The sequence below is a fragment of the Echinops telfairi genome, unplaced genomic scaffold (assembly GCF_000313985.2).
Source record: "Echinops telfairi isolate 266 unplaced genomic scaffold, ASM31398v2 ScPeMD7_15;HRSCAF=58, whole genome shotgun sequence".
Classification (NCBI taxonomy): domain Eukaryota; kingdom Metazoa; phylum Chordata; class Mammalia; order Afrosoricida; family Tenrecidae; genus Echinops; species Echinops telfairi.
In genome coordinates, this window is record NW_022103912.1 from 1,910,123 (window position 1) to 1,922,949 (window position 12,827).

Below are 12,827 nucleotides of genomic sequence, written 5' to 3' on the forward strand. Positions count from 1 at the left end.
GTTTTGAGAAACGATGTACAAATGTGCTTTACACAATTGATGTGTGTATGGATTGGGATAACAGTTGTATGAGTCCCAAATAAAATGATTTTTTTTAAAAGAAAAAAACAAACAAAACCTCAAACCCATTGCTACTGGGTGGATTCTGATCCATGGTGACTCTGTGTTAGACAATAAAACTGCGGTATGGGATTTTGTGAGCTAGCACCCTTATAGAACAGACTGGCAGACCTTGTTTTCAATGTGCAAGTCATTGCCATGGAAGAGCTAACCTTTACAAGTGCAAACCATTTACACCAACATGGGACCTTTTCCTCGCCCATTAACGTACAGAACAGCTTTCGGCTCGGGTCTCTCTGAAATTCCCCCACAGGAATATCTAACCACAGAAACCAGATAAAACACCATCTGCAAATATTTCAGGGAAATAATTTTCAACCTGAAATCCCATTCTCAGTGCAATTACTAAGCAAGTGTGAGAAGAGTAGGGCATTATAAGAAACGTAAAGATTCTAACCATTATCTTCTATCCCTGGGCATTAACTTGAGGACCCGCAAGGGAAAGACGAGGAGATAAGAGTGGTGCGACAACCAGAGGGAAGTACCGATGAAAGCCCAGAGCCTTTCAGAGTGGGCGCATTTAAGGCAGGAAGAGAAGACCGAGGCAGGTAGCTGAAAGATCTGTGTGGGGTGTATAAAGGGACACTGGTGGCACAGTGGATTAAGTGTGAGGCTGCTAACCAATCTCCCTGCCACACCATGGGAGAAAAACTACAGAACTGTTAGGTGTTGGAGCTGACGGCAGTGACAACAGGCTGGGGCACATGGGATGAAGGGAGTGTAGTCAAGAACTCAAGAAAAAACAGAACCCTATTAAAAGAGGGGAAAGTCATCCCACTGCAAGCATATTTGCAGTAATTCTCACAAGGGTATAACATAACAAAAGAATTTCCCTGATTTTTTAGTGCAAAAAAAAATGTTTGTGTTATTTAAAAGTATGAATGAATGAGCTAGAACACAGCTTAAAGGGAAAGATCAAAGGTATGCCTACTAACATTTTCCACACACAACAGGGAGTCTAAGGTTCACCTGTGAGCGATGCACTCAAGTTACTCAATATGATCCACTAGCCAGAGTCCCTTTGTGATGTACTATCAATGCTGGTCTGTGTCTGTGGTTAATCCGCCTACTTCAGAGGGGGTCTCAACTATGCTAATGGTCAGAATGAAAATGGGCTGTATTCCGAGTCCAGACGGGTGCAAACCAAGTCATCACCCTTTGTCTTCTTGGGGATAAGGTCTGCTGAAAGACTAACTCCATCCAAGCCATTTGTGTGGATAGGAACCATCGCAGAAGCAATGAGAGAAGTCCCAGGGCCACGTTCAAGCTCTCTGTGTGGAGCACCAGAGGCACCAGAGGCTCTAGCACAGAGCTGAGCAATGGAGCCAGGCCAAGAGCAGACACGGAGGCAAGGAGGCCATGAGACAGAACAAAGAAGCTAGCGTGCTAGGACAATGACTGTGAGGCAGAGCAACAAACGGGCTTCCTGACTCACAGAGGTAGGAACCAGGGGACTATGTGGCTTAGAGGCTGACGACCAAAGAAAGATGTGGCTGGTAGCTGAGACGAGGAGTTGCCACGTACGAAGACTGTATCCTCACTGCTTCTCGATCCTGACTTGTGGTAACCCGTTATTTAACCTATTTCACAACCCCATCCATGTGAGGCCTGGGGTCAGCAACTCGAACCAATAGCCACTCCAGAGGAAAAAGCTAAGGCTTTCTGCTCCCGCAAAGGGGTACAGTCCTGGAAACCCACAGAGGCAGTTCTACTCTGTCCTTCAGGGTCACTGAGTCAGAAGTGACTCAATGGCAGTGAGGTTGGAGTGTTGGAATGGTGCGTTCTGTCTCGAGTGCTGGGCGGCCATTGCAAGAATTACGGAATCAACATATTAGTGACCTGGGAGGCATGGTTGATGTTGGGACAGGTGGAAAAGCGTGGAGAGGAGAAGCATGCCTGACCTCTGCTTCGTAGCCCACCCCCACCCCAGGCCCCATACACTTTACTACTGAGGGGCAAACAATGAGTGTGCACGTACATTACTAAAGTTAGGAAGCATCCAGACAGACTCTAGAAGTGCAGACAGGAACACTTGATATTAAAATTAAAAACCACTGTTGATTCTGACTCATAGCTACTCCCTACAGAACAAAGCAGAATTGCCTCTTAGGGTTTTGGAGACTGCAAATCTTTACAGGATCAGAAAACTTCATCTTTCCCCTCTTCTTCAGAGCAACAACTGAGTTTAAACCACCACCATCTGGCGAGCAGTTCAGTGCTTACCCCACTATCCACCATAGCTCCTTTGTAAGGAATATAAAAAGTGTGATGTGCACATGGTACGGTGTGGGCTGTGGCGTACACGTGGAAACGACTGGGAGATATAACTCGCGGGGTTTCAAACAGTATACCTCCCTCTGGGAATGGAAACAGCAGACGGTGCTTTTCATTCACAAGCTTTTCAAAATAATTTGAATTTTCACACTCGTAAAGGTATGTATTAATGTTCAACAAATAATTGTACTCATTAGTAAAACAAAGCAGTAACAAGTATCTTTGGCATTAACTCTACATACCAAAAAAATAAGCCAATTTTGGTCTCTCCTTCAAAAACAAGGACTCCTGTTGGAGTTAATCCCAAACTATAGTCATTTCCATCTCTAGCCTAATTTAGAGAGAGCAAAATTTGTTAGTTTTATTCTCATAAAAGTTTCACATTTTCATACAAAGGTTTAATTTTATTTTCACAGAATAAATTAACTAAATATTTTAGCACAGTATGCAAAATAACTTTCTCAGGAAAATATTTATACCTATTTTTAGTTTACCATGGGAAAACTGGAGTCTTCAAAGTATATCTTTATTGACAGTAGGAATTAAACTTCCATAACAAAGCAAGCTCTGTCTAGATCTGTTTGCCAGGAAATTTTGTAAAAGTCTGCCTTTCTAGGAAAACGTTAACTATCTAAACTAGAAATAATTTAAATCATTACATCAAGCTATTTTTTGCTTATAGAAGTCCTCTCGAGTATACAAGTTCATTTCATAAGGTGGCTTTACTGTAACAGAATTTACTCTGAACTTCAGGGATAGAAAGTCGTATGCCTTTCAAGGGAAAAGACTAAAAAGTAATTTAGAAGTTAGAAAAAATAAACCTTCACAGCTGAAAGAGCACAGAAACATATTTCTCTGGGATTTTGGTCATTTCTTTCCATCCTATATACACAATTGTTTCTGTAGGATATTCGTCATTCAGTATTTTACAAACAGCTTTACTCAATGCTAGCCTATGCAAATAGCCTGGCTAACATATTTTTAAAATTGGAATTAGAATATTCTAATCAAGGTAACTCAAAGGAATTTTAAAAGAATCAAAACATAGTGCTTACCTTGACCACATGCATATCAACCCCATACATTTCTAGCCATTTAGCTTTATTTAGATAATTGGTTTCAGCTTGTGCTGGTGTCTGACCTCTGAAATTAAAAATAGTATTTTTTTTAATTACATAAAACTAATTCTGTGCCAAGGATATGAATAGAAGAAAACAAATATCATATATACTCGTGTATAAGTCGAGTTTTTCAGCACATTTTTAATGCAGTTTTTGTGGTAAAATTAGGTGCCTCGGCTGATACTCAGGTCGACTTATGCTCGAATATATACGGTAAGAAACTACAGGCATATGTTACTTAGCATCCACTGGGGGACATTAAATTGCATGCATGTCTGTGGGCCAGGGCACTTGCCAGAAACCCCACCTTCACCCACTGTGCCATCACTCAGTGGGTCTATTCCCATGGTTTGCCCAGTGTGTTTCTAGAAAATGCCAATGGAAAAGGCATGAGCCTTAGCCCCAGCTTGGTGTCCTCATTCCCCTTGGACCGGGCAGTTTCTTATACAAGGAAGCTGGCCTTCCTGGCAGCTGACTTGGTAATAGCTGGGCAGGCCAGCCTAGGGCTCACCTGAGGTACAGGCATAAACCGCCCCGTGGTCCTCAAGTCAGTGCAACAGCCCACTCTGAGCTGCTTAAACAAGGCTGTTGGCACAATGTACAAAGCACAGAATGTTCTATTTCACAGTGTCCTGTACACATTGAGTGATGAGAACGTAAGCAAGAGCCAATTACCTGTATTCTTTCCATCTCTCAAAAATAGCCAGCTCCATCTCTTCAGTCTGAGTGGGCACAAACCTGAACTCAGACACAAGTTCAGGAGTGTGCTCAGCTAGATCATAGTCACCTAGTTCAGCTGCACAAAGTTTCACAAGGTTATATTGTTAGTATTTTCTGCCGAACCTCTGTTCAAAACCCATTTAATACATAAACATTGCTGAAAGTTAGAAAGATTCTGTTGTAACCAATCAGGAATTCCTGAGTTCCTAGACCATGCCTCAAAATAAATCCAGCTTAAACTTTTCAGCCCAAATACATAAATTAAGTATTTATTGTTGGTGTTGTATTTGTAATGCAATGTCTTCCTCTAAATTCATTCCCTGGGTGGTACCAAAGTTAACTGCCTATGCTGCTTGGCTACTACTAATCAAAGGGGTGGCCACTGGATGACAAGGTCTGGCAAGGTCTGGCTCGCTACTCCTGAAATGTCAGCCCCTGAAAACCCTGAGTGTCTAGTTCTACTCTGACACACACAGGCTTCCCGTGGTTAAAGTCACTCAGTGAAACTGGTCTCTCTTATTTTGGTCCTATTTTATATTTGTTCACTTTTGAAAATCTCTCCCTCAACTTCCATAGAAAAATATCTTGGAGAAGGGGCTGGGAAGGGAAGCTGGAGCCATCAGTGGAAGCGGTTTTAATTATGAAAGTTTACTATATGTGAATATTATATCAAGAAAAAATACCTTTTGACCTTATAAATAAATTAATACAGATTCCACGTATGGAAAAAAAACATTAAAAGCTCCATGAAGCAATTCTACTCCCACCCATGGGCCCACAATGAACTGGAACAGACTCACAGCAACAGCATTAAATATCTAATATGTACAGAACAAGACTCTATAAGATATATAGTATCAAAAAAAAACCTGTCTTCCTAGAATTTAACATGAATTATAATAAAAAATTTAATGGGAAAAAAACCATAGGAAAATTAGAGAAAGGTAGCAAGAAAAGTTATGGACTCTACACATTTACTGATATGTGAGTTTAGAGAGAAAAAGGAAAGATAACAATTCTAACTTTCTATACTACCCAAAAATTTCCTTTAAAGTAATATAACATTTAAAAATATATATATATATAACATTTTTATTAAAAACTTAAGGCTTTTATTTTCATTTAAGAATCCAGTAGAAGAAAAATTATGTGAGAACTAGCACTTGAGATAAAAAATAATAACAGCTCATGATTAACTTAGCATCTGTTCTACCCACTGGCGTGTTACAGACATAAGATCATTTAACTTCACACCAAACCTGGGAAACAGATATTATCATGTCCATTTTACCACTCAGGAAAGTGTTCTTTTGCCTAAATCACAATGCCTTTCAGAAGTACCAAACCAAGTCCACTACCATAACGTCATTCAGAACAAAATAGCATACTAAAATAGTAAATACATTTGACATTAAAAGTAAGGGCAAAGATAATAAAGATCACGCTGATATAACATACAAATCATAAATGAGAAACAAGGAGCACATTTTAATGAGGATGGGACCATACTTTAACAAATTTGACCTTAAAGACCTTAGGAATTAGTAGCATTAGGTAACTATTATGCCTAAAACACAGCATGAAATCTGGAGGAATCATAAAAATATATGCCATGGACGGAAAAAGTAGGAAAGCATTTTTATTTGGGAGAAAATGTAGGAAGTAAAGTTAAAAGAACAGAGTCACCTGAATGAATTAAAAAATAAGTACTTAATGAACAGGCACACATGCGTCAAAGTGTTCCACTGAAATACAAAAATATGCAGAAAAATCCTACTTTCAAGAAGCATACACTTCAGTTTTTACAAAGTCTACATAATGAGGCAGAGAGAATATACCAGGTATAAGTGGTATAATACAGATAATGAAAATGACAGCTTTTTAGGAGCTCTGATAGATTTTAGAATAATAAAATGTGAAAATGTGCTTGAAGAAATATGAATGCAATTAGATACTCTGAGCATTACAATGCGAAAAGCCTATCTTTACCAAACACGTGTGTACGTGACAGTCTGCAGATGAAACACAGCTTTCAATATGGAGATCGGAAAGATAAAAATGCATATTATTGGCAAGATTTCAGAAGTACAGAAATTTCTTCCAGTTACTAAACCCTTTATCAATGGGAAATATACTCTCATAAACAGTGGAAGTGCAAAAGATAAGACTTATCAATAACACTTGGAAAATTATTATTATGCATACCTTATTACTGATGTTAGAAAGGCTGAAGACAATTATTCAATCACTAGAAATCTTTAAAATATGATCTTAGGAAATCAATAAATCAATGCGAGTATTTTTTTCCCCAAGTATTTCTTTTCATTTTGTAAACAAGGGCTAAAGTGATAGTTCTCTTTATAAATCAATATTTTAGACACTGTAATAAACATCTGGGATTTTAAAACAGAAATATTTCTTTCATGGATTCGTTTTAAAAATAATACTAATGAAAACCAACCATGAGTAGCATCAATTTTCCCATGTATCACTGCATTCTTTAGCTGCTGAAGGCTCACTCACAATGTTTATTGAATCATGGCAACCCTACACCGGGTTTCCAAGGCTCTAACTAACTCTCTGTGGGAACAGTCTCATCTATCTCCTATGGAGCGGCTGGTGGTTTTGAACTACCAGCCAGGGTTCCTTTTGAATGATCAAGTAGATGACAATTGTTTGAAAAACTATACATGGAAAGGGAAGACAAAATGAAAAGGAATGTTCTAAAATTAAAAAGTTGGAGAATGATACAAGCTAGGTGAGATGGAAAACCACTTTGTTTCTTTCTTCTACATCACATTGAATCCTTAAATTCTTTAAATGAAAAATGCACATATACCAAAGATTCTACTCGAGTCTCATAGACAACATCAGAGCTACTTACCTTGAAGATTATATGCTGCCAACTGAGCTGCTGTATCAGAGGGGCATTCTAATCTGAGACCAAAACAGGGATGTTAGTCAACTTCACAACCTTTATTTTTAATATGGGAATAATACATAATGCAGCCATTTGTTTTTAATAATTAACTATGGACTTTTTTCTCTAAACCTTATTTCCTTGTGGTTGCTGAGAATGTACGGTACACCAGGTACAGTGTGGTGACATTGATTACATTCTTCACGTTGTACAACCTTCTCACCCTTCTTTGCGGAGTCGTATTAACAAAAAATCCTCCCCATTAGCAAACTCACTGCCAGCTAAGTTTCTGATCTCATCTTTTGAGCGGCTATTATCAATTTGATCTCAAAGAGATCGTTCGTACAACAATCCAATGCTCAAAGCAGATTTTCTTACTGATTACAACTAAACTGTCGCATAGTTTTAAGATAACATCAAAGGGATATTTTGGGTTTAGGGTTCAAAGGTTATCTCAGGGCAATAGTTTCAGGGGTCCATCCACCCTCCATGGCTCCAGAAAGTACAGAGTTTATGAGAATTCTAAATTATGTTCTGGGTTTTGCCTCTATTGATTAGGATTCTTGTATGGAATCGTTGAACTATGATTTTTTTTTTTCACTCAAACACCCAGGAAAATGTGCAGTTTATCTGAAGTAGCTAATACTTACTTTCCACTCAGAATATCTTGTTTTAACTGAAGAACAAATAAATACCTAAAAACAGACAAATAAAAGCCAATGTTTAACTAAACAGAATACACTGTGAAAAAAGAATCCCACACGTGTTTTGAGAAGAAATTTTAAAAAGAATTTTACCAACAATAAAGTCCTTAAAGGGAAAACTACATTAATCAGAAGGATGATCTATAAAACAATAGCAAGGAATAGGACACAGTACAGAGGACAGTTCATCAAACTGAAGTGAAAAAGTCTAAATAAAATTATTGAGCCTGCGCCCTGTAAACAGAAGATAATATAGTCTCCACACGCAAGATAGGCTGTAAACCAAAAGCCCAAACTCACTGCCATTGAGTCAATACTAGCTCATAGCAACCCTACAGAACAGGGTAGAACTGGCCATGAGAGTTTCTGAGGGCAACTATTTACAGGAGTAGAAAGCCCTGTATTTCTCCTGCAGAGCTGACGTGATTTTGAAATGCTAACCTTTCGTATCACTAGGCATAACCACTATGCCACAAGGGCTTCTCTTAGTGGTTACAGAAAAGGAAATAACTATGGATGATGCCTATGATCTCACTGGCAAAGGGTTTAAAGTGAAACCATACTAAAAGCATCAGAATTGGAGGAACACTTGAAAGACTTAAAGCGCTTGTTGATGAAGCGCAAGCCTTCAGTATGGATTACGAGGCCAGGTTAAGAAGATGAAAATCCTCACCACTGGTGAGGATTAGGTAAGCAATAGGTGACCCACAGGGTAACAGCATGATCAATGGACCAAAGGTTGAAGCTGTCAAGGATTTTGTCTTGCTCGGATCCACAATCAATGCTCATGGAAGCAGCAGTCAACAGAGATCAAAAGATGAATTGCATTTAGGTAAATGTGCTGTACCAGACTCCTTTGCAGTACTGAGAAGCAAGAATGTTAATCTGAGGACTAAGATGTGCCTGACCCAAGCTATGATATTTTCAATCTCCTCATATGCATGTGAGAGTTGGACGCTGAATAAGAAAGCCAAAGCATCAGTGCATTTGAACTGTGGTGGAGAAGAGTAGTGAAAATATAGTGACAAAGGTCTTGAGAAGAAGTATCATCAGTGTTCCTTAGAGGCAAGGATGGTAAGGGTTCGTCTTACAGACTTTGGACATGTTGTCAGGAGGGACTAGCTTTTGGAGAAAGACCTCGTGCTTGGGAAAGTGGAGGGGTAATGACAAAGAGGAAGGCCCTTCCGAGAGGGATTGACACAATGGCCGCAACAATGGGCTCGGGCACAGGAACCACTGAGAGAATGGTGCAGGACCAGGCAGTGTTTCCTTCTGTTGTGCATGTGGTTTGGAACGACCCAACGGCACCTAACAACGGCAGCATATTCTAAAAGGTCCCAGTGACTCAACCGTTTCATTGATAATAATTTGTGTGAATGGAATCGAGAACTTGCAATACAAAGTCCATTAGTAAGAAGCAAGGAGGAAAAACAAACTACTTAAGTGTGTACAGCTACTCTGAGATATTCAATCTTATGTAAACCAGATCAAACATTTTTCAATCATTAATAACATTTCAATAGGTTAAGAAAATCAGGAGCCAAACATATATTCCAGGCAGACAAAGCTAAATAATTTTGAACATTATTAACAAAGAAATATTACATTGGATTCAAGCAATTAATCCTATTTAAAATTCATGAGCTGATAACACACTTTTTAAAAAGGGACTGTGTTTAGCTGCTAACTAAAAGACTGGAGGTTGGAGTCTCTGAGAGGCACCTTGGGAAAATCCCAGGACGACTACTTCTGAAAGATCAGCCACGACAAAGCCAGTGAGTATAGCTCAGGGACTTCTAGGGGTCACTAAGCACAGAACAGACTTGATGGCAAATGATTTCATCATCTTTGCAGGATATTAGGAAACTACTTTATTTTAAAAATTAACAAGTAACGGGAAAGATTCATAAGCTTAAAAATCACGATCCCAGAATGAAATTCCATGGTCAGGTTTTGTCACCAGTGATAGGCGGGGCTTTAAATCTCTCCAAATCAGTTCGGCCGTAGCCAACATAGTACAACTGGAAGAGACTGTCTAAATTTGTAAGATGTGGGTGTACGGGAATGAGAACCAAAGCATGAAAAATTATGGATGGATGACAGAGAAGCACTGTGGGCCTGATGCAGGAGACTGCAATATGGCCACGGCTGTGGAGACCACCACAGCATCCAAATGTGCATCCAGTCGTCACCGCTGAGTGACCAGGGCACTCCCATCTCCAAGTCTGCCGGTCGAGATCTGGTTGCTATGGAACCTTGTTTTCTCTGACAGAGCTGGCACGTCTCAGTGAGCAGCACTCTGGGTCGTGTTCCCGCGTACCACAGGCCTGCTCCAGCACCACCATCACTGGCCATGACTGACGAGGGAATACTGGGTCAAACCGCAGGGACAAACCCCTCGTCACGTCATCAGCTCCCTACAACCGGGAACCATTACAAAGCCAAGCCTGCAGTATCTTCAGCGGGCCTGAGCACACTCACACAAGAGCCCTGCAGACATGCAAAGGACCGTCTTACCGAGTGAGCTCTTCACGAAGATTGTTGGGTTCGGAGGAGTAAAACTTAACTCGGAGATGCAAACAATAGGGTGAACCAACTGCCATTAAAAGAGAAAGAACAAGAAAATGCTTTAGTTTTGTATTCAACAGCTTAGTAAGCTTGTCAGTAAACTTGTGAACACAAACGACTGCAGAGGGAGGCGCAGAGGACAGGTTTCTGTGGCATTATTTCAGATCAGCACAGAGCACTGTTCTCGACCTTCCTCTCGCCGCAGCCTTCAATACACTTCCCCACGTGATGGTGACCCCCAACCATAAAATGATTTTTTTTTGCTACTTCATCACTGTAATTTTGCCACTGTTATGAATCAGGCGACCCCTGTGAAAGGTTCGCTTGAGCCCCAAAGGGGTCGAACGACCCACAGGTTGAGAACTGCTGGCCGAGAGGCGTAATCATGAAGCCAAAAAAAATCAAGCTATCCAACACACCAACCATCATGTAGGCCACATACACCAAGTAAGAATCTTGACGTGAAAACGAACAGCTGCATTTGTGGAGAGCACTGAGGAGTGCCGATGCCACTCACTGCTCACAGCAAATTCCCTCACACACTCTCAAACTCACTTGAGCCAGTTCACTAACTTCCTTATTAAGGGCGGCTCCATTATTTTGTAAAATCGCTGTACTACAAAGGACAAGCTGGATTGTGGATTCCCCCATGACTATTATATGTAATACATTTTTACATGAGTCGTTTTTCCTTATTTATTATTTGGGGGAAAAATTTACATCTTTCAAGTCTCACCACATATCTCGAACAGACCAGAAGCCAAACAGGAAAATTCCAGCATGATTAATTACAAGTTAAACATTTCACGTGAAGGCAAACTAATTTGCAAACTGCAAACCTCTTTCCTGGAAGCAAGTCACTTGAATCTAAATTACGATCAACATATATAGCTTTGGAAATGGGTCAGCATATTAGAATTTAAGTTGGTAGTTTTAGAAAGCAAAGACAAAAAAAATCAGCTGAATCTTGATTTCTTTATGCCCTTAATATTAGGAATCTGTTCAGCATATTCAGTTTCAAACTATTTCACAAATAATTTTTTCAACTTACTTTTTACTTGCTTTTTGATGCTTTTTGTACCATCCAACCAATGCTGAAAATAAAAATAAAAATTCAATGATAAGCAAGTACTGAGTTTTTAAATAAGTTACTTTTATTCATGATTTTGATGACAAACAAAATGAAGTATTTTCTGAGAAAAACAGAAGCAGAGAGAGGACACAAGAGTTACTATCTCAATGGTCACAGGAAGCTTGTGAGAATCAAAGGCTTATGAAAACAAAGACCTGAAAACAGGTAAGTCATTTCATGTTTCTACAGTTTCTTCATTAACAGACATTAATCTAAATTTAGTCCTTAGTTTTTCTCATATTTCCAAATAAATGACTCTTTCAAAATATTCAAATTAACCTGAAGAAAATTATCATAATTTGCCTGGGTAAGTCTCAGAATAAAAATATAAGACTGGCAAATCATAAACAAAAATTAGGTAAGTAAAGTTATCTAAATTTTACAAAATACATTCGAACAAGCCTACAGGGTAAACTCAGATCTTTCTCACATCCATGACCAAAACCCTTCCAGTAAATGTAAAAGCCTTTACTCCTTTGATATACAAACAAAAAGGTTAGCATTGTGACTAGCAGACTTCTGGGTAGAGTAATAGCCTTTTGATTTATGTAACCTCTTTATTCCGAAATGTCCATTACATAAACAGAACCAAGAACCAATTCCAGGTACTTCCAATGGTAAACCATTCCCAGTGACTTCTCATTATTAATCCTTTATACTACACCAAGCTATAACACTGACAGACAGCCCTCATGGAACTAAGATATACTTATGTAAGATTACACTCTCTCCAGAATGTTTAAAATTCCAAGCACCCTAAATGAAAGAGTGTTCTTGTGCTAACTAGTTTAGAGCCAAGAAATCTAGTTTCAGAAATCCAGATAGGCAAACCGTGGATAAACAGGGCAGTGTTGTTAAAATATACTTGTAACTATTTGTTTTTATGACTGCTCCCTTTTCTTCCAAGATCCAAAAGGTGAAACTCAGAAAACTATCAATATGCCAACAGAAAGGCACATTGAAATACAAGACAAACTAAATTATGTGTACGATTTTATCTGGCATCCAAGTGTATAGCTATTGGTCAACCATTTCTTTTAGTAAATCTAGCTGAATGTTCACTATTTTTTTCTTCAGGAATCTTATGTTTTCAGTGAAGACTTGTACATTGAGAAGATTCTCCACCGACGGTTCCGTGACAGCGGTTCCCCTTCACAGTGCACGAGCCTTCTCTCTCAGTGCTGCCACTCTGCTTGTTCTAGCGCCACTGACCCGGATCCCGTACCCCTTTACATGCTCAGCTGTGCTTTAATCATCAACCACTGATC

The 12,827-nt window shown here is 39.3% G+C and overlaps 1 protein-coding gene across 3 annotated transcripts in view; it reads right to left on the reverse strand.

The window, feature by feature from the left end:
• EPB41L5 (erythrocyte membrane protein band 4.1 like 5) overlaps window positions 1–12,827 on the reverse strand; it is a 145,585-nt gene that overhangs the window by 107,768 nt on the left and 24,990 nt on the right. For all 3 annotated transcript variants that reach the window (XM_030884792.2, XM_004711880.2, XM_004711881.2), the window contains exons 3-9: window positions 11,479–11,521; window positions 10,377–10,455; window positions 7,806–7,850; window positions 7,120–7,172; window positions 4,191–4,311; window positions 3,450–3,537; window positions 2,637–2,725 (exon numbers count right to left, since the gene is read on the reverse strand). In XM_030884792.2, coding sequence (XP_030740652.1) covers window positions 2,637–2,725; window positions 3,450–3,537; window positions 4,191–4,311; window positions 7,120–7,172; window positions 7,806–7,850; window positions 10,377–10,455; window positions 11,479–11,521 — 518 coding nt within the window. The remainder of the gene's footprint in view (window positions 1–2,636; window positions 2,726–3,449; window positions 3,538–4,190; window positions 4,312–7,119; window positions 7,173–7,805; window positions 7,851–10,376; window positions 10,456–11,478; window positions 11,522–12,827) is intronic.